The sequence below is a fragment of the Myodes glareolus genome, chromosome 2, assembly GCF_982192425.1.
Source record: "Myodes glareolus chromosome 2, mMyoGla1.1, whole genome shotgun sequence".
Lineage (NCBI taxonomy): Eukaryota > Metazoa > Chordata > Mammalia > Rodentia > Cricetidae > Myodes > Myodes glareolus.
This window is the reverse complement of record NC_142027.1, coordinates 68,026,651-68,046,844: the sequence shown is the minus strand read 5'-3', so window position 1 is coordinate 68,046,844 and position 20,194 is coordinate 68,026,651. Positions and strand designations below refer to the sequence as shown.

General features: G+C 48.3%; 1 protein-coding gene, 1 long non-coding RNA gene and 1 pseudogene across 2 annotated transcripts; 2 read left to right on the top strand and 1 right to left on the bottom strand.

Moving 5' to 3' along the window:
- The first annotated feature begins 5,077 nt into the window (after nucleotides 1–5,077).
- On the top strand, nucleotides 5,078–7,335 carry LOC125413209 (cytoplasmic 60S subunit biogenesis factor ZNF622-like). Its single transcript, XM_087901358.1, has 2 exons — nucleotides 5,078–5,954; nucleotides 5,990–7,335. Exons 1-2 carry the CDS (start codon nucleotides 5,230–5,232, stop codon nucleotides 6,615–6,617), a joined length of 1,353 nt encoding a protein of 450 aa, XP_087757484.1. The 5' UTR covers nucleotides 5,078–5,229; the 3' UTR covers nucleotides 6,618–7,335.
- Nucleotides 7,336–7,862: 527 nt separating this feature from the next.
- Nucleotides 7,863–18,018, top strand: LOC148122993 (uncharacterized). Its single transcript, XR_015736359.1, has 3 exons — nucleotides 7,863–8,069; nucleotides 9,169–9,318; nucleotides 17,318–18,018. It is a non-coding gene; the product is annotated as an uncharacterized LOC148122993 (long non-coding RNA).
- On the bottom strand, nucleotides 9,755–11,537 carry LOC125413030 (cell division cycle 5-like protein pseudogene; annotated as a pseudogene).
- Nucleotides 18,019–20,194: the final 2,176 nt, after the last annotated feature.

Genomic DNA, 20,194 nt, shown 5'->3' with positions numbered 1-20,194 from the left:
AGTTGCAGTCTAGTAGGTGAACCGAGTGTGTATGGAGTGACGCAGAGACAGATGAGAGGGACATACGCAAGGCAAACCGAAGGTCTTGGGGAGAGAGACAGTGCAAAGCTAGGCCCAGAGAATGGGGCTAAGGGAGGGGCCAGAATGCACACCGAGGCCTCTACCCCTGGATATTAAAGACCAGAGGGCTGGATGGGAGAAGAGAGAACCACATCTTGGCCGAGGAGTGAAACCATCAGGCTTATTGGCAGGAAGTGAACAGCACTGCAGGGCAGGAGGCAAAGCTCCGTGCACCACTGGAGTGGTGCATCCCCGCTGAGTGGGGATGACTGGTGAGACCCAATCAAGGATTCAGTCTGACAGATGGGACAGTCTGACAGCAGTGGAGATCAGTTAAGGAGGCTGCCCTGGGGTCAGGCCTGGACATTTAGTTCACCTTGGGCATGAGGAGCCCATGCAGACTCAGGATGGAAAGCTGAAGGAGGCACAAAGCTTGTAGGTTGTTTGGGGAGAATGGAGACAGAAAACTGAAGCAAGAGAATGCTTGGGGCCCAGGAAGGAGTCAAAGTTCACAATTTTGCACGGCTTCTGGGTTTCAGAAAAACCCCCAGCAAATCCACAGTGACCTATATTCATGTTCAGCTGCTATTCTAGGTGGAGCTAGCCGGCCAGGAGCTCATCAGAAGGGAATGCCGCTGAGTTGCGGTAAGGGCCCCATCTCTCCCCAGAGGATCACTCCTTTTAAACTTTATTTCTATCCCAGAAGCCCATTGTCACCCATGATCCTTCTTCAAAGAGAAGAGGATGGACCTTAGGAAACCAAGGCCCCCAAGGGCCTCTGTGATCTTAGCTCTGCCTCCTCAGGGTCTGCTTGGACCTCCAGCATCTGCATTTGTACCCACATTGTTGCTCTCACCTCCAAGCTCCGCTGGTGCTGCCTTTCCCACCGTCTTTCATGTGTATAACAAACCTTTCCTTACTTCTTCACCGGCCTAAGCTTTATTCATCACCAAAGACTTGTTGATACAAAGCTCCCCTCCTTCAGGAGCCAACCGCCTCATTCCAGGCTGGTCCTGATCTAGGACCTGTGCTGTCTGTGCTGTCTGTGCTGTCTGTGCCCATAGTTAGCACGCAAACCACAGCTGCAGCTCCAGATTATGAGATCTGTGGAGGGAACAATCTTTTACTGTTGGTTTATGTTGCTGGGGATTAAACCCAGGGCCTTGTGCATCCTGCAAGTTCTTTACAGTGGAGCCACACACTGAGCCCTGAAGTTCATCTTTGTCTTTAGACTGTGAGCCTGTGAGGGCCATGGCTTCCTCCTCTGCCACTGCGTTTTACTTATTTATTGAATTCTGTTCGGGGGACAGGGTTTTACTGTGCAGCCCTAACTAAGCTGGAACTTGCTATGTGGATCAGGTTGGCCTCAAACTCACAGAAATTATTCTGCCTCTGCCTCTGAGTGGTGAGATTAAGAGTGGGTCACCCAATAAGCATGCAACTAATAATTTTTTTTTAAAAAAAAGATTTATTTTATTTTGGGGGCTGGAGAGATGGCTCAGTGGTTAAGAGCACGGACTGCTCTTCCAGAGATTCTGAGTTTAATTCTCAGCAAACACATGGTGGCTCACAAACATCTGTAATGGGATCTGTTGCCTTCTTCTGGTGTGCAGGGGCCCCTGTCCTACATGTCCAGGTCTTGCTGCTTTGAGCCTGGCGCTGTACTACAAGTCAGGGCCACAGATACTGATGAGATACAATACCTACTCTCTTTTTGTCTTTGTTTTTCAGTGGAGAAACTGAGGCACAATCAGGGCAAGGGATTTGGGTACATAGTGAGTTCCAAGATAGCACAGCCTTGGCTATTGGCAACACCCTATCTTAGAAAAAAGGTTTTGGCAAGATGGTTCATTGGGTAAGGTAGGAGCTGTACAGACCTGACAACCCCAGTTCAGTCGGAGTTCACAATGGAATGAGAGAAACAACCAACGCCTGGAAGTTACTCTCTGGTGTCTGCATGAATGTGCCATGTGCGCGTGAGTGTGCACATGTGTACAGGCACACGCACACACTCATGCACACGTATGCATACATAGAGATCACATATACAGTTATCACACACAGATATCACACACATACCGATATCACTTCACACAGAGATAGTACACATACAGGTATTACACACTTAAATAATAAATACAGCTTTATTTTTTTAAAAGTTTAAATGTAAAAAAAATTACTATGAAAAATAGGCCTGAAGGATTTGCAAAAAATAAAGGATGATGTCACATTTTTAACTACTAGGCAAGAATTTCCACTGTGGGGAGCAGAGGAATCCCTAAGAGTGAAGTCCTGAGTGAAAATGTGTATTGTTTGACATGGACACAGTCAAGGACCCTAGCTTCAGACCTACAGGAAAAAGGCAAATTGCTCCCCCACATGGTTCCTGGCGGGTGAGGCTCAGAGAGAGATGGCAAATCCTTCCTCTGTTCCACATGTGAATGCTGATAGCGTGTGCAGACAATGTCTGCCATAGCTCCCCCTACACCTGCAACCTGGGAGTTCTCCTTGCTTCCACTAAGACTGCTAAAACTTGTCTCCTTGTTCATGTGTATGTAATAACTCCACCTCCTTGTCCGGTTGTATATAAACCTCGCCTCCTTCTCCAGTTCTATACAAACACTCTAAGTGACACTAGAGTGTCTCTATCAGAAAGTCCACTGAACCCAATCCCTGCTTTTTTTTTTAAAGATAGATTGATTTATTTATTATGTGTAATGCATTCTGCCTCCATGTATGCCCGCAGGCCAGAAGAGGGCGCCAGATCTCATTACAGATGGTTGTGAGCCACCATGTGGTTGCTGGGAATTGGACTCAGGACCTCTAGAAGAGCAGCCAGTGCTCTTAACCTCTGAGCCATCTCTCCAGCTCCCCCAATCCCTGCTTTTCTGTCCCTGTGTATCTTTGTCTTTTCTTCATTCCCTCACTGCCCCTAGTCAGGTCAGTCCCTGGAGCCACACAAAAATGAGGCACTCACTCGCAGGGTCGACTCCTCTGACACCAGAAAACAAGCCTGGACATCACTTGACTAAGTAGCCCAGGCCTCTCTGGATGAACAGTATGCTGGGACAAATGTTGATGTCACCATCCAAAGCCAGGCACAGGGGTACACACCTGTAATCCAGCTCTTGGGAGGCAGAAGCAGGAGGATAGGCACAAATTCAAAGCCAGTCAGGGCTATATAGTGAGTGCCCATTTCAAAAAGAAAAGAAAAAGGAGAAAGAAAAGAAAAGAAAGTTGAGAATAGTGTTTGCCTAACAAGCACAGAATTCTTTTTTTTTTCCTTTTTTCTTTTTTTCTTTTGGTTTTTTTGAGACAGGGTTTCTCTGTAGCTTTGGAGCCTGTCCTGGAACTAGCTCTTGTAGCCCAGGCTGGCCTCGGACTCACAGAGATCTGCCTGCCTCTGCCTCCTGAGTGCTGGGATTAAAGGCGTGTGCCACCACCGCCCGGTGACAAGCACAGAATTCTTGATTGGATCTCACCACCTGGTAAAACCAAGTACCATGGAACTGGCCTTGTCCCGTTGTCAGAATAATGACTATTTTGAATATCACCATAGACCCTTTGTCTGGTGACAGATGGAGATAGAGACAGAGACCCACATCAGAGCACTGGACTTAGCTCCCAAGGTCCATCCAGTTGAAGAGCAGAAAGAGGGAGAACATGAGCAAGGAAGTCAGGACCGGGAGGGGTGTGTCCACCCACTGAGACAGTGTGCCTGATCTAATGGGAGCTCACCAAAGCCAGCTGGACTGGGACTGAACAAGCATGGGATAAACTGGACCCTCTGAATGTGGCGACAATTGGAGCAGACTGAGAAACCAATGATAATGGCCCTGGTATTTGTCTCTACTGCATGTATTGGCTTTTGGGATCCTATTTGGATGCACACATTCCTAAGCCTGGATGGAGGGGGAAGGGCATTGGACTTTCCACAGGGCAGGGTACCCTGCCCTCTCTTAGGACTGGGGGGGGGGGTGAGTGGGGAGAGCAGAAGGGAAATGTGAGAAGTGGAAATTTTGAATGGTATTATTTATAAAGCAATAATTTTTTTTAAAAAACCCATAAAATAACAAAAAGAGAGAAACAGAATTCACACAAAGTATGACTCCATCACTAGGGAGTCACACATGACTCCATCACTAGCAAGTCACACGCCTTTAATTCCATCACTAGGAAGGTGGAGGCAGGAGTGATATGTCTGGCTGGAGTGGAGGAGGAATATAAGGTAGGAGAAGAGGAACTCATTGCAGTCTGTAGTCACATTGAGGACAGAATCGCCCCTTTTTCTGAGCCTTGGTAGAGGTAAGAACTCTCTAGTGACTTGATTGCTTTGCTTTTCTGATCTTCATCTTGAACCCAAATATTTGTCTCTGGGTTATTATCCGTGCTCCACCATATATATGAGGTTATGTAAACAAATTGAGCACATAAAATGGGGCAATTCCAAACCTGGCATGAATGGTTGCTGTTATACCCTGGGATCTCCAATGACGGAGCCTAAAAACGTCCCACGATTTTTTTTTTTTTTTAGACGCTGAAATAGTACTTGGATCATTAAAAGCAATTTCAAATAGTTTTACTTTTTGTATGGCTACTTGGCTTTAAATTTTGACACGTGGCTCAGGCTATATTTTTGTGTGAGAGTGGCTAGCCTGTGCTTTTGACACCCAATAGGGAAAACTTTATTCAAGAGTTTCGCCCTCGCCCTTTGCTGCAGAGGCGGAGGTTTGGGTCTGGACTCCAGGGCCAGGAGGCTCCGGAAGTCCCACGCTGTCTCCACGTTTGAGCTCCCGTTCCAGAAGTCGAGGAGACAGTCATGAGAGAACAAACCTACAAGAGCCGCTGATACCTCCTGGAACCCAAAGCAGAGCCCACGCCCTCCTCCCTCTCCCTCCCGAGAACGCTTCTGATTGACAGGGCGAACCGAGCACTAGAAACGAAGTGCTCCCATTTTCCGGGGCGTGGTTAAGGAAAGAGGCGGGACTTTCTGCCCAGCCGAGAGTACTTAAATAGACTGGCTGGTTCCTACCGGTGAGATTTCTGAAGCCCTTGCCTAGTGCTGCTTTGCGTGGCTGCAGACGAGGTGGTGTCTTCGGATCTGGTGAGACTGAAACGCCGCTCGGTGGGTTCTCGGCTAGGTCGCCTCCTCTCCCTCCCGGCCTCGCCATGGCGACGTCCGTCTGCATCACCTGCCGGGTAGAGTTCCGCGACGCGGAGATGCAGCGGGCGCACTACAAGACGGACTGGCACCGCTACAACCTGCAGCGCAAGGTGGCCGACATGGCCCCGGTGACCGCCGAAGGTTTCCAGGAGCGGTTGCGGGCGCAGCGGGCGGTGGCGGAGGAGGAGAGCAAGGGCACGGCCACCTACTGCTCCGTGTGCAGCAAGAAGTTCGCCACGTTCAAGTCCTACGAGAACCACCTCAAGTCGCGGCGGCACGTGGAGCTGGAGAAGAAGGCGGTGAACCAGCAAGTGGAAATGCACAACGAGAAGAACCTGGAGAAGGGATTGGGCGCCGACAGCGTGGACAAGAATGTCATGAACGCGGCCATCCAGCAGGCCATCAAAGCCCAGCCGTCAATGTCCCCCAAGAAAGTGCCCTCCGTTGGGTCCCCGAGGGCGACAGGCCGACGGGGCGCTCGGCATCCGGACCCCGCAGAGAAGCCGCCCAGGCTGCAGTGGTTCGAGCAGCAGGCCAGGAAGTTAGCGAAGCAGCAGTGGGAGGAGAGTGAGCAGGAGGAAGAGGAGGAAGATTGGGAAGATATTGATTCAGATGATGGATTGGAATGTGAGAACCCTGGACTGGATGATGAGGATGCAGAAGCTGGGGAGAGCCTGCCCCCAGGTGCCATCCCAGTAACAGACTGCTTATTTTGTTCCCATCCATCCCAGTAACAGACTGCTTATTTTGTTCCCATCACTCAAGCTCCCTCATGAAGAATGTGGCTCATATGACTAAAATCCACAGCTTCTTTATTCCTGATATAGACTATCTTTCAGATCTGAAAGGACTTATTAAATATTTGGGAGAGAAAGTCGGTGTTGGCAAGATTTGCTTGTGGTGCAACGAGAGAGGCAAATCCTTCTACTCCACAGACGGTGTGCAGGCGCACATGAATGACAAGAGCCACTGCAAGCTCTTTGCAGATGGTGCCGCCGCTTTGGAGTTCGCAGACTTCTATGACTTTAGGAGTAGCTACCCAGACTACAAGGAGGGGCAGGACCCTGATGAGATCGAGGAGCTGTCCTCAGAAAAGACCTTGGAATGTGATGATGAAACCATGGAGCTGATACTTCCTTCTGGTGCCAGAGTGGGTCATCGCTCTTTGGCCAAGCAACGATGTGGCCTGCCAAGAGCTGTGACGGCTGCTGGAAACCAGAAGGCTGTGGGCAGGGTTCTCCAGCAATACCGAGCCCAGGGGTGGACAGGCAGCACAGGAGCAGCTCTCATGCGGGAGCAGGACATGCAGTATGCTCAAAGGGTGAAGTCGAAGTGGATGCTGAAGACTGGGATGAAGAACAATGCCACTAAGCAGATGCACTTTAGGGCCTAGGTGTTGTTCTGAGAGGCTGACACCGGAGATGCATCTCTGGCTGTACTTCTTGTCTTGTCGGAGGACCAGTGAAGCCAGATTGCAGAGTGGATCTTTTGCTGCTACTTCATTTGTTCTGATCTAATAAAGTCAGAATCATACCAAAACAAAAAACAAAAACCAGGCACCCTGTAATATCAACAGGTGGGAGGTAGAGCCAAGAGGATCAAGAAGTTCGGGCTGGAGAGATGTCTCAGCCATTTTTAATCCCAGCACTCGCAGAGTCAGGCAGATTTCTGTGACTACAGAGCTAGTTCTGAGACAGGCTCCAAAGCTACAAGAAACCTTGTCTTGAAAAGCCAAAAAAAGTTCAAGGTTATCCCCTGCAATATAACAAATTTGAAACCAACTTGGGATACTTGAGGCCCTGCCTATAAATAAATAAATTAAATAAATAAAATTTGAAAATTAATAAATATTTAAAAGAGAGCTCAGGGGCTGGAGAGATGGCTCAGTGGTTAAGAGCACTGGCTGCTCTTTCAGAGGACCCCTGTTCAATTCCCAACACCAACATGGTAGTTCTCAACTGTTTGTAACTCCAGTTCCAGGGGATCTTGACACCCTCTTTTGGCTTCCTCAGGCACTGGGCATATGCATATGATACACATATCAAAACACCATATACAGTAAATAAAGAAACAAAACACTCAACTCGTAAAAAGTTGTGAGTGAGCTGTGTTGGCTGGACTAGCATTAGCAATACGCTTAGGCACCTAATGAACACTAGAGATGTATTTGTTAAATAAAGTCTGTACAAATAGCTGTGGGAGGAAACTCTGTGAAAACAACCCATACTCTGGTTATTCCGGTGACCAGTGAACATTTTTTTACATCCTTTCTCCAGCCGGTTTTAGAACCCCCTGCTCTACCTGCAGCCTTGCACATGCTAGGCCAGTTCTCTGTCTTACTTGGACAATCTAGGCCACAGGTACACAAACACGTCAGGGGCAGGGGGAAGCATTCAATTCTGACCTTTAGTTTTTTCATGTCTGTTAAATGAAAATCCTAAGAATAACTCAAGGGAGTTGTTGTAAGTACCACATAGGATAGTAGGCTACTGGGGATCAAAAAAATACATCACTTGTAAAGTATAAACCACTATTTAACATTTGACTTTAACTTTGTTACTCATTCAAAATCAGAGGTCAGGCAAGTGGGAAGTACAGCCCCAAACCTTGGCTCTTGGCCCAGGAAAGTAGAGTGGATGAGAGCTGTGCCCTTGGTTGCCAAAGTCGCTACACGGTGCCTTGAAGGGAGGTGGCACCGTTGTCGGAAGCAGCTAATCATGCCCTGGCCCAGCAGATTAGCGGCATTCTGGATAGGAGAGCCCACCCTGAGAGCCTGGTGGTTGTGGGGAGGTGGCAATGTGAGGACGGCCTTGGACCGACTGTAGAACACACAGGACACTCCCAGGTAAGGACAGCTCGTACAGAGCCAAACAGAACCTGCTGGAGCTGCTGTGGCAGGCCCTTCAGAAAGAAAGCAGAGCCAGACCAGGGCACAGTGTGAGAGGCTCCCCAGAGCAGCTCTTTTCTCTTGTACTGTCTGAAAGAGGAGTCACAATGCAGATCAGTCGTCTCTAGGATTAAATCCAGAAGGGATTAACATGACACACCAAGAATACTGAGAGGGCTGGGTGTGGTGCTGTGGGCCTGTATTCCTAATATGCAGGAAGCTGGGGATGGAGCTTGGAAACCCCAAGGCCAGCCTGTGCTGCAGAGGACACCCTGTCTGTCCTTGGTCTTGGAGCCTCGACTGAGAAAATACCATCAGATTGCTTGTAGACAAGTAAGTCTATGGGACGTTTACTTGATTACGAACTAGTGAGAGAGAAGGCACAGCCCACTAAGGGCAGTGCTTCCCCCTGGGTAGTAGTCATGAGTGGTAAGAAAACAGCCTCAGGATTGGAGAGGGCTCAGTGGTTAAGAGCACTTGCTGCTCTTGTAGCGGATTTGTGCTCAGTTCCCAGCATTCACATGGTGGCTCACAGCCATGTTTAACTCCAGTTCCAAGGGAACTGACCTCTGGAGGCCTCAGGCAGGAACACAGTGCACGCATATGTAGACAAAACACTCATAAACATAAACTCAGAAAAAACATTAAAGAAGATAGGCCGAGCCAGCCAAAAAAGCAATCCACAAAGCATCATTTCTCCACGGTTTCTGCTTCCGTTCCTGCCTGAGTTATTGCTGTGGCTACCTTGGAGATGGGCAAAGAAACCCTTTCCTCTGCAAGCTGCTCTGAGTCATGAAGTTTCTCGCAGCAGCAGGCATCTACCTAGGACACTCCAAATGCTCCTCCAGAAGAACAAGTCACTGACAAGGCTCCACTGGGCCGTGTGTAGCATTAGCTGCCCCCAAGGTAAAAAACAATATAAAGCCACCAGGGGAAGGTGCTCATGGGAAGTTTTCATGTGGAATATAATTTCTTTCTTGAGAGTGTTGGGGGTGAGGTTTGAGACAGTGTTTCTCTGTTGGCAAGGGTGAGGGGGCTGTATGTGTTTTTCCCACAGGTGAGGACAAACCTATTTGGATCCCAGAATGATACGTTAAACCAGAGGATAGCATCTTCAAAGGAAGCAATAGCGAAGCTATGCGTCGGAATGATGACGGTCAGCATCCTGGTGAGTCTCACTCAAGCGGAGCAGACTGTATGGAGCCTGGTAAGGAACCCCCCAGTACTAATGTCAGTAAGACGGACTAGTCCTTTATATCCATCTTTTTATTCCACCAACTGTTGGAAGGCACAGAATCACTCTTATATAAATGAAAATTCTTCATTTTTACATCACTGTGTAATGCTCAGTAATGTTTCCATAGCTGATTTTACTCCAAATGCTACATATAGCAAGGTTGTGAAGGGAGATGTTGTTCATGATTGTTCTTCCAGAGAACAATCTTCTTCTCTGGAAGAAGAATCTCTGCTTCTCAGAGACTGCAGCCTGAGCAGTTGCTGGGATTGGCGCTCCTCAGCTGCCCTGTTAGTTCGTGTACCAGCGATCATTTCTTTGCCAGTCCTAGAGAAGGCCGTTCGAGCAGAAATGACCCTGCATGGAGAAAAATGTGATACCGGAGTAACACCTGCTGCGGTTGCTGTCATTAAGGTCTCTGCTGCCGCTGTGACAGTTGCAGGAAATCAGAGCTGTGGATGGACAGTGGTGGAGAGAAGGAAAACCTCTACGAAGCAGGCACATAGGACCAAGAGTGGAGGCCACCAAGGCAACTGCTACCAAGTGGACGCAAAGTCCCTTCTTATTGATCCAATCACACCTGCCATCTGCTGCCCTTCCCACCCCATGTGGTGACTTTTCCTGGAGAACAGACCTCTCCTGTCCTCCCCAGTATCCGAAGCAAACCACACAGGACCACTGGATCAGACATGTACTCACGGTGGCCTTCTGCTTCTCAGCCTGCAGCTGGGCATTGGTCTCCTCAGGGCCTGTACACTGTCTCACCCGGCCTTTGTGGCCTCCCTTTCTACCTGCACAAAGATCAGAAGCTCAGGAAGGTGAGAGAGAAGGCTGCCATCTTTGCAGCGACCTGCAGAAGGCTGTCGTACTTGAGGGAAAGGGAACCTCACCAACCCACCAAGTACCACCCAAGCCTACAGTGTTCCCAAAGGACAAAGTTGCTCTACTTTGGGGAGTCAGCCCTTCAGCTCCATTAGGAGGAGTCCTGAAAGGGGTAGACAGAACCGTGTTTGAAGTCTGCACAGCCTGCCGTTGTGGGGTCACAGCAGAGAAGTCACTCCTATGCAGGGGGGTATTAAGCCCACCTTTCAATGGAGTGTCCACATTGGTCAAGGCCATGAGGCTCTGAGCTTCCTGCAGAATTCTGTCTTGGGAGGCCGGACTCTGTGATGTTCTCGGAGCTATGCTGTTGTTTGTGATCTTGTACTCAGACAGGAGAGTCTGATTCCAGACTCCTCTGCAGTTTGCAACTTCACTGGCCTGACCTACCTTGACAACTTCCTGGAGTTCTGCATCTGAAACCCGAGTACCAACTTGCTTCTCTTTTTAGTAATTCAGAGACACCACTAGTTTGAAGAATAGCTGATGGCAAATCAGATTCTTTTTTTCTTTTTAAACACTGTTTGTCTTTTTTCCTCTCTCTTCCTTCTTTTTCATATCTTCGTCCCCCATCAAGATCCTGCTGCCTTAACTTCAGGAAGTCTGCCTCAAGGGCCTGGTAATTCTCCTCAGAAGTATCATAAAACCCAAGAGCAGGCTTTTTTTTAAAGGGAATTTCAGCATTAAAACCAAGTCCTCTCTTCTTTTTCCTTTTCTTGTGCATTTCTATGCCAGCTGCTCGAAGCTCTCGTCTTTTCTGGAGGGCAGCAAGGCACCTTGCTTCTCCCAGCTGTTTCTCCCTTGCTTTCCTCTTAGCCTCCTTACCCTGTGTTTTAGCCAGGCGGGCTCCACCCTCAGAAAGCATGTCCAGTTCGCCATCATCCATTTCAATAGGATCGGGCCTGGCTGGCTGTTTCCGGAGTTGCCTGTGTCCCTCGAGGTGTATGTTTTCAGGAGTCATCCGGGGGTTTTTTCTTCTTTGTCCCTCTGGGCAGTTTTGTCCAGGAGGAACTCACACCGTTCTAAGCACTGGGCTGCTGTTCTTCCAATTAAGGGACCGACTGTCCGCCATTGCGTTGGCGTCAGCTTGACCAAGTGCAGGAGTTTTTCCTCCTCTTCTCTAGACCATTCAGTTTTTTGAATACTTGGGTCCAGCCATTCATAGCATCTGGCTTTGCACTGTTTTGCTGATTTCCTGTGCAGCAACGAGGCAATCCTAGACCACTGGTTTCCCCCATATTCATTGCTGCTACTTTCAGAATTTCATCCTCGGTATTCCTCCACATGCCTCCTTTGATGATAATCCGAGGCATCTTTGCGGTGGAGTGTCCCAGCAAGCACTCGAGAAAGTAGTAATGGCTCTTTGGTCAGAGGATGCAAAGAGACCACTTCCTCACAGAGGGACCTTCGGCTTGAACACAGAGGGCTGAGCAGGCTTGGCTGGGAGAGTTACTCAACCCGGTAAATCTCGCGAGATCTCAATGGCCGAAGGGAAAAGACTCAACTTTTTTTGTAGTTGGATGTGTGGTACACACCTTTAATCCCTATCACTTGTGGGAGAGGCAGGTAGATCTCTGCGAGTTCAAGGTAAAGTGGCACAAGCCTTTAATCCTAGCACTTGGGAGCCAGAGGCAGCCGGTTCTGTGTGAGTTCAAGGCCAGCCTGGCCTTCAGTGAGAGTGCCAGGACAGGCTCCAAAGTTCCAGAGAAACCCTGTCTGAAAACAAAACAAACAGCCCAAAATATAACACCAGAAATTCTATGTTCAGAATTTAACTGGAAAATGGGGCTGGAGATGGCTCAGCAGTTAGCTCAAAACCGTCTGTAGCTCCAGTTCCAGTGTGTTCCAAAGTCCTCTCCTGACTGCTCTGGGCACTGCCCTCACATGGTGCAGCTACATACATGCAGACAAAAACGCCTCACTCACACAAAGATAAATTAAACTGGAAAAATGAATGTTGAATACAGATCGAACAACAGTAGTCTAACACTGACTTGGGCTATCGGTGACAATTCATCTAAGAGGTTAAGTTAACCCTGATGCTCTAGGAGAACACTAGCCCAGTTCCTGCTACAGCTCATCTTATAGCCGGGTGGCAACTCCTCTGCAACATGACCTCTCTGGATTTCCGAAAGCCCCTTGCTATCAGTAAAGAATCTGTAATTAGTCAGCCAGAACTACTCCAAGCTCTAGAGAGCCCTGCAGAGCACTGAATTCCTAGACAGCAGCTGCAGAGCGGTAATTGGGCTGCCACAATTAGCCCACACCACCCATTTTAAATGACTACCTGAGTTCCCAAGGCTATCTAGGTATGCTCATGAAAGGCCTATGGTGAGGTGCCAAGCTTGCCATTCAAATCAGCTGGGTGGTGGTGCACACGCCTTTAATCCCTCCACTCAGGAGGCAGAGGCGGGTGGATCTCTGTAATTTCATGGCCAACCTAGTCTACAAAGATCTAGTTCCAGGACAGGATTTGCCTGAATTCCTGGCCCGCCCGCATGCTGCCAGGCAACAGAGCTCCCAGGTATCCAGGTCTGGGTAGAGGCATAGCTGTGCTGGCCACACCCACGGAAAGGGAAAAGAAAAGAATCCTAGGACTTCCAAAATTTTAAAAAGGCAGTGTGTGCACACTCAAGAGGACTCAATTTCTGCACGAGGCGGGCGGGGTTCCAGGAGGACTTTATTCTGAAGAGTTTCTCCTCAGGGGTTTGAGGGGCTTAAGTCTTCAATAAAGGAGCAGAGGCCTTAGGTGCTTAGTCTTCTGGTGAGTGTTTCTTTCCTCTGCTCTAGAGCACTGTATCGTTGGCAACAGTTATGGTCAAGGAGGTCTGAATATTACAATATTACCTGTAGTCAAATAACTGGACCAAGACTCTTTTCTTAGGCGGTAGCTCTGAGGTGATGGAAGGGCTGCATTGGTGTGGCTACTAGGCAACCTATCCCTTTTTCTCTTATCTCATGGTGACAGTCTCTATATATCTTCTGTCAAAACTTTGTCCAAAGCAAAGTGCCTTTAATCCCAGCACTTGGAAAGTTGACACCAGCCTGGACTAGCACTGAGATCATGTTTCAAAATAAATAATAATAATAATAATAATAATAGTTTGAAGACTAGGCCAGGCACCCAGCAGTGGTGCTGCTGCATAGTGGCTGAACTCCAGTTTCCAGACCCTTGAAATGGAACACCAGGACATCAGGCCAGAGATGCTGTCCACTCAGCTTTCATTCAGTGCAGAGGGCCTCAGCTCAGCAGACAGCTCTATCTGTCCTCTGTGCCAAGGGTGGGGCTCTAGTGTGGATGTGCCAAGCCATAATGGTTGATGACTGCTTCCCAAGAGGAGGCTCTTGGTTTCCCAGCCTCTGGATTATTGCTCAGTTGGTAGAGGCAGCCTAGTATGCATGAAGCCCTGGGTCCATCTCCAGCACCCCAAGGAACCAGCTGTGGTAGTGCATGTAGACTAGGCTGTGAAATTTAGGGTCATCCATTATGAGACCTGTCTCAAAGATTTAGCAGAACTTTACCAGAAAACATTATTTCTGTAAAATGGGCCCTTGGACTCAATTAGTAGGTGGGTAGAATGTAGGAACACAACTTCGTCCTTAGAGACGTGGCCACTGCTGGGGTCGGCTGGAATTGAATGTACAAGACCTCATGAAGGCCCAGAAAATGAGCATCAGAGCAGCCAGAGCTGAAAACTACCCTGTGCTCTCCGACTCTGGACAGAGCTCCCATCCCTCCGGGGTGTTAGGGCTCAGCCCCATTCACATCTCTCCACTGGAACTAACAGTACATTCAAAATGGAAACACATTCTATTCTACAATACCTCACAGAATCTGCTCATTCCCACAGGGGGTCACAGCCATTCCTGCTCCATACTCATTTGATCCTGCTGGGTCCTATTTTCCCCATAACTTTCTTCTTGCGAATTCCCTGGGTTTTCTCCCAGAACTGGAGGCATCCTGCTTGGGCTTGGGCCTCTCACCTTCATGTCCGCAAGCAGCTGCATACCATCCCTGGGTCTACGGCACCCAATGGGCAGATTGTAGGAAGTCCGCATATTGGGGACAATTCCCTTGTTTGCCAGGACTGGCAACAGCGCCTGTAAGACATGCAGCTGCTACCTGAGACCTACAGGGAAGCCCTGGTCAGATGTCCGGATGAATTTCTTTGCTGGATGCAAGAGACCTAGAGACACGATGGCTCAGAGGCCTCTTGACTCCCTCAGCTGACGACATGGCAATGCTGGTCTCCGCTCAGCACTCAAGATTTCATGCCCCTTTGCCACAGATGCCTTTCACGTCTCTGCCCCTCCCATCTCCTGGGAAGTTCCTTGGCTGCCCATCCCTGCACTGGGCCAAGGACCCAGGAGCTCCTGATGCAGAGCAGTAAACATCACTGACAAGATGGAAGTGCTGACTGAGGGACCCCCCAGGCCTGGTAGGAGAAAGAGTGCACCTTTCAACCTGGCTAGGGCCCTCGAGGACTGACTTTTAGCTTGTCAAGAGGAAGGTGTGCTCTGCACTGTGGCCATTTCTCTGTCACCTTTGACCCTCACAGATGCCCAGGGCACTGCTTCTGTCAAGGAGCATCACATAAAAACTGACTGTGCAAGTGACAACAGCCTATCTGGAGCCTGGCTGTCATCTCTGTGAGCTGGGGAGAGCTGCACACAACCAGTCTGTGTCTCCTGGCCTGACCAGAAGAGAAGCAGAGAGACCTGAAGCTGATGGCAGCACAGAGTATGTGCAGTGTTGGGAACACAGATGGGGTGGTGAGAACACACCAGAGACCTGTTGGGGTGCCTCATGGTGAGCCTTTCTTTTGGGGAGGTACTGAGCCAGTGTCTCAATATACAGCCTTGGCTAGTCTGGGGTTCTCTATGTAAACTGGCGTAAAACTTAGAGATGTGTTTACTCTCAAAAGAAAAGGTCTCCTATTTGGGTGGAATGGTCTATAGATGTGTTAAGTCCATTTGATTCATTACCTCTGTTAGTTCTCTTATTTCTCTGTTAAGTTTCTTTCTGGTTGACCTGTCTATTGGTGAGAGAGGAGTGTTGAAATCTCCTACTATTAGTGTGTGGGGTTTGGTGTGTATTTTGAGTTCTAGTAATGTTTCTTTTACATATGTGGGTGCTTTTATATTAGGGGCATAGATATTCAGGATTGAGACTTCATCCTAATGAATTGTTCCTGTTATGAGTATAAAGTGTTCTTCTCCATCTCTTCTGATTGATTTTAGTTTGAAGTCAATTTTGTTAGGTATTAGTATAGCCACACCCGCTTGTTTCTTAGGTTCATTTGGTTGAAAAACCTTTTCCCAACCGTTTACTCTGAGGTAATGTCTGTCTTTGTGGTTGAGGTGTGTTTCTTGTAAACAGCAGAATGTTGGATCCTGTTTTCGTATCCATTCTCTTAATTTTTGATTGTAAAAATAAAAAATGGAAAAAATAAGTAAATTTCAGCCATTTGAGGCTATACAGCATGTTTCAGAACAGCCTGGGACTCATACAATATTATCTCAAAACAAAACCCCCAAAATAAAAGGCTGCCAGCAGAGGGTGGGAAGTAGAGGGACCCTTCTGACATGAAACAGGACAACAGCTCCTTCTGACTGCAAACTTCTGCCCAAAGTGGCCTTGACCCATCTCTAATATTCTACACTGTCCTGTCCTTTAGTACATATGTTCGCTCTTTATTATTTCTTTTTGTTGTTGTTGTTGTTCTGGAGATCATATGCAATACCTGCACATGCTTGGCAAACACTTTACCCCTAAACTGGATTCCTAGTCCAATGTCCAATTCTCTCTTCCCTTTCCCTTTCTTTCTTTTCTTTTTTTTCTTTTTTTTTTTTTTTTTTTTGAGACAGGGTGTAGCTATGTATACGAGGCTGGTTTCAAATCCCGAGACATGTCTGTCTACGTGCTGGAGTTAAAGGTGTGTGCCACTGTGCCCAGCTCTCACTCCTTTTTCTTATTTGTTCATTCAAATAATAGCTACCACCAGACATGATGGCACACAACATAATCTGGGTGTAGAGGCATATGCCAGGTAATCCCAGCACTCCTGCTGAGGCAGGAAACTATGAGTGTAAGGCTAACCTGAACTACATGGTGAGTGCCAGTGAGCCAGAGCGACACAGCAAGGCAGCCTGGAAAGAATGGTGGAACTATTCAAATGAACTAGACCTGGAAACAGTTTAGAGGTCTAGAAGTTTAGTTGAGAAGTTGTTAAAAGAACAAATCATGACACAAAGGAATGTGTTATGGACAAAAAGATTAGTGGGTTGCCATGTGGTGGGTGAAAGACAGCTCGGGGGCTAGCGATATGGCTCAGCAGATAAAGGCTCTTGCAGTGTAAATATAGTGACCAGAATTCGATCCCTGGGTCCCACATAAAGGTGGGAGGGAAGTAGCAGCTCTGCCATGTTGTCTTCTGACTCCTACATGTGCACCATGGCACAAACACTCATCTGTGCACAAAAACAATAGAGATCCAAGGTCTGGGCCGTGAACATTCCAATTTCAACAGCTGGGAAGACTGTACTGCCCCACATATAATATCAACCCGGCAGGAAGGAAGACCCCAAGGTTCTCGGACCTTCCCTTCCTTGATCAGATGTCTGCACTGAAAGAAGTGCCAGTGTTCCTCCGGCCCTGCCACAGTTTGGGCTCCAATTCTTCCTCCTTGACACCCTGCTCCTTCAGCTGTAGGTTATACAGCTGGGCTGTTGACTTGTGGAAGTCTACGGGAAGAGTATTTGTCAGAGAGGGTCCCAAAGCTCTCTTCGTCCTCCTCCTCCTCCTCCTCTTCCTCCTCCTCCTGAGGGGCCACAGAGCTGAGTTTATTGGCACCACAGCAGAAGCTGCCCATGTTCTTCTGGCTCCCCTGGCCCAGGGGTAGGTGGGAAAAAGAGCTGCAGAAGGCTGCCAATAGCTGCCAATGCGGCCATGCCAACCTCAGCTGTGCCAGTCCCTCCTTGCCTCCTGTCCATCAGGTAGATCCAAGAAGATTCCAGTGTTAGAGGACAGACAGTGGAGTGGGGCCAGGGAAGTCTCATGAGATCTATCGCTGTCTTTCTTGTGCCCCCACAGCCTGAAATGAAGAAAAATAAGGAAGTCCCATCAGCCTCTTTGTGGAAGCCGGGAAGAAGAGACTGCTAGCTACATACATGTGCCAATCAACTAAAATCTTTAGGCTTAGTTCTTCAGTCACCCTGCTGTGAACTCAAATGCTCACCAGTCACATGAGGCCAGTGGCTGCTATTCTGGGTAGTGAAGATGTAGAGCATTTCTTTCCATTATGGTCAAAAGTTCTTCTGGGCAGGGCTGGTCTCATCTTTCTCAGTCCCAGCCTTAGTCTCAGCAGACCTGCCAGCAGTTCTGGCAAGCCATCAGTTACACATGTGACCTCCCCAGAGGATGGCTCTCTCCCATCGGGGTAGGACACTGCCTATCCTGCTGCAGAAGGACACTGCTCCTCTCTATGCATGTCACATTTCTTCGGTTATGCAACTGATCTAATAGGGGGCATTTTTCATAGGACATGGCCTCCCTGGAGTCCTGGATTCTGCTGATGGCCCTCTTTATCCTGGAAGGCACACTTTTTTACCTGTGTTCCACCAGAACTCTTTTTGTTTGTTTAAGAAACCGACTGACCCACCCCAGACCTATTATGTATCTGTTTTTTTACTAGTGTCTGTGAAATTATGACTTGATATTTTAGTTGTCCCCAGAATAAAAGGTATATTTTAAATTAAAATAATAATAATAAAAGTTCACATATGATAATTGCATTTTCTTGATCTCGTGCACCTGTATGGGTGGCGCCATGGCGTGTATGGAGTTCAGAGGACAATCTCAGTGTTCGTCATCCACCTTGTGTGAGACAAAGTCCCTTTGTCATTTGCTGCTTCCTTTCCAGATAGTCTCTCTTGTCCTCCTTCCTGAGAGTATTGGCATGTCCAGTCCTTGAGCTTCCACTGCCAGCACTCTGCCCCGGAGCCATCTCCCAAGCCTGATTGTGGTTTTCATATGTAGGATGCGGTGTAACCTTTAATAGATGTACGCAGAAGCAACACTCCCTGACAGTCTTGCGATTGAGTCCACACTTGATCAACTGTGCACGCGACGTGCTCTTGTCGCATGGGGTAAATTCGCAAGTCTACGCCCACTGCTTCCACTTGCCTTTGAGCAGAAGTGAGCACCCTTCTCAGAGACTGCACCTCACCATACCTGAAATGGTCCCTCTGCCTTTGAGGGGAAAATCAATCACTCCAAGTGTTAGCTTGTTTTCCTGTTGTGTGACAAAAAAAGCCTGACAGACACAACTTAAGGCGGCAGGAAAGCAGCAAGAGTTTGTTTGACACAGCTTGAGGGTACAGTCCACCGTGGTGGGGAAGCATGGCGGCTGGTATGTGAGGCAGCTGGCCTCGTTCCATCTGAAGTCAGAAAGCAGAGAGAGCTGAAGGCTGGGGTCCCGGCTCCTGGAATAATGCTACACGCATCTGTGGGTCTCACATCCTCAATTAAGTCGTTCTGGCAGTTAGATCATAGATACCCTCCACGAGTGTCTCCTAAATCCAGTCTTGTGTGTGCCCTGCCCCCCTGCCTTAGGGATGGTCTCCGTGATCATCAGTGCTGACTTTGATTCTGTGCTAATTTCAATATAGCTATATCCACATGTAATTAACACTGTCATTCATTTTAAAAAGTCAGAAGTTGTTTTCTGACAAATCACTATGTAATATAAAAGATTATTTTATATTTTGGGGGCTGAGTCAATGGCTCAGTGGTTAAGAGCGTTCACTGCTCTTGCAGAGAACCAAGTTTAGTTCCCAGCACCCACATCCACTGACTCACAACTGTTGGTACCTCCAGGGTATCCAGTGCCCTCTGCTGGCCTCTGGGGGCACTTCACTCCCATTCTCTTACACATGCACAAATAAGAATTATAAATAAATACTTTTTAAAAGATGCCTTCCTCCTCCACACCACTTTCTCTGTTCCCTTTCCAGAAGCACCAATTACTGTCACCTCCTCATGGGCCTATGAGATCATCTTGGCTAATGTAATTGGGATTTTTGGCTTTGGCTTTTTTGTTTCATTTTGGGTTTTCCTTTGTAGTTCGGTTGGTTTTTGAGAGAAGATTTCTCTGTGTAGCCCTGACTGTCCTGGAACTTGATTTGTAGACCAGGCTGGGCTCGAACTCAGAGATCCCCCTGCCTCTGCCTCCTGAGTACTGGGATTAAAGGTGTGTGCCACCACCACCCCACAACTAATGTGATTGTTAACGGTTGTTAAAGGTTGAATAGAAACCTGGTGATGGTGGTGCACATCTTTAATCCCAGCACTCAGGAGGAAAAGGCAGGCAGATCTCTGTGAGTTTCAGGCCAGCCTGGTCTACACAGTGAGTTCTAGGACACCCAGCACCATGTAGAGAGACCCAGTCTCAAAAAAAGTGTGTGTGTTTGTGTGTGTGGGGGAAAGGTTGGAAAACACTTAGAAGTCGAGATCCTACTAACTCTAACATTGAGAGCCACATGGGGAGCCTTGGAAACACATTTGGAAACTGGGTCTGGGAGGTGAATCATTACTTCTCCTGGGGAAAGGGCAAAGTGTGGTCTCGCACTGTGCAGAGGAGAAGCAGTGAGATGTGGTGAGCTGGAGACAAAGACGAGAGCTAAGGAGCACTAGACACTGAGCTAGGCAGTGCCCTGGGAGGACAACCAGGGACATAGCAGGCTAAGTGTGAGGTTGCCATGGCAGCGAAGACATTATGTGCCCTTTTCCATGCCTTCCCCCCCGCCCCCTACACTTGAAGGACAGTGCACATGACAGACTGTACTTGGTTTGCTTCCATCTTCTGGTGTATCTTAGAGGTTTCCTTGTGACCATTCTCTAGGAGCTAGTCCCAAGTCGACCATCCCTGCTCCTTCACCCCATGGTCTCAAACTCACAGACATCTGCCTG

Coding starts and splice junctions, on each gene's coding strand:
- LOC125413209 (XM_087901358.1), top strand. CDS start 5,230: ATGGCGACGTCCGTCTGCATCACCTGCCGGGTAGAGTTCCGCGACGCG. Junction 5,955..5,989: donor TTTTGTTCCCATCCATCCCA/GTAACAGACTGC, acceptor CCATCACTCAAG/CTCCCTCATGAAGAATGTGG.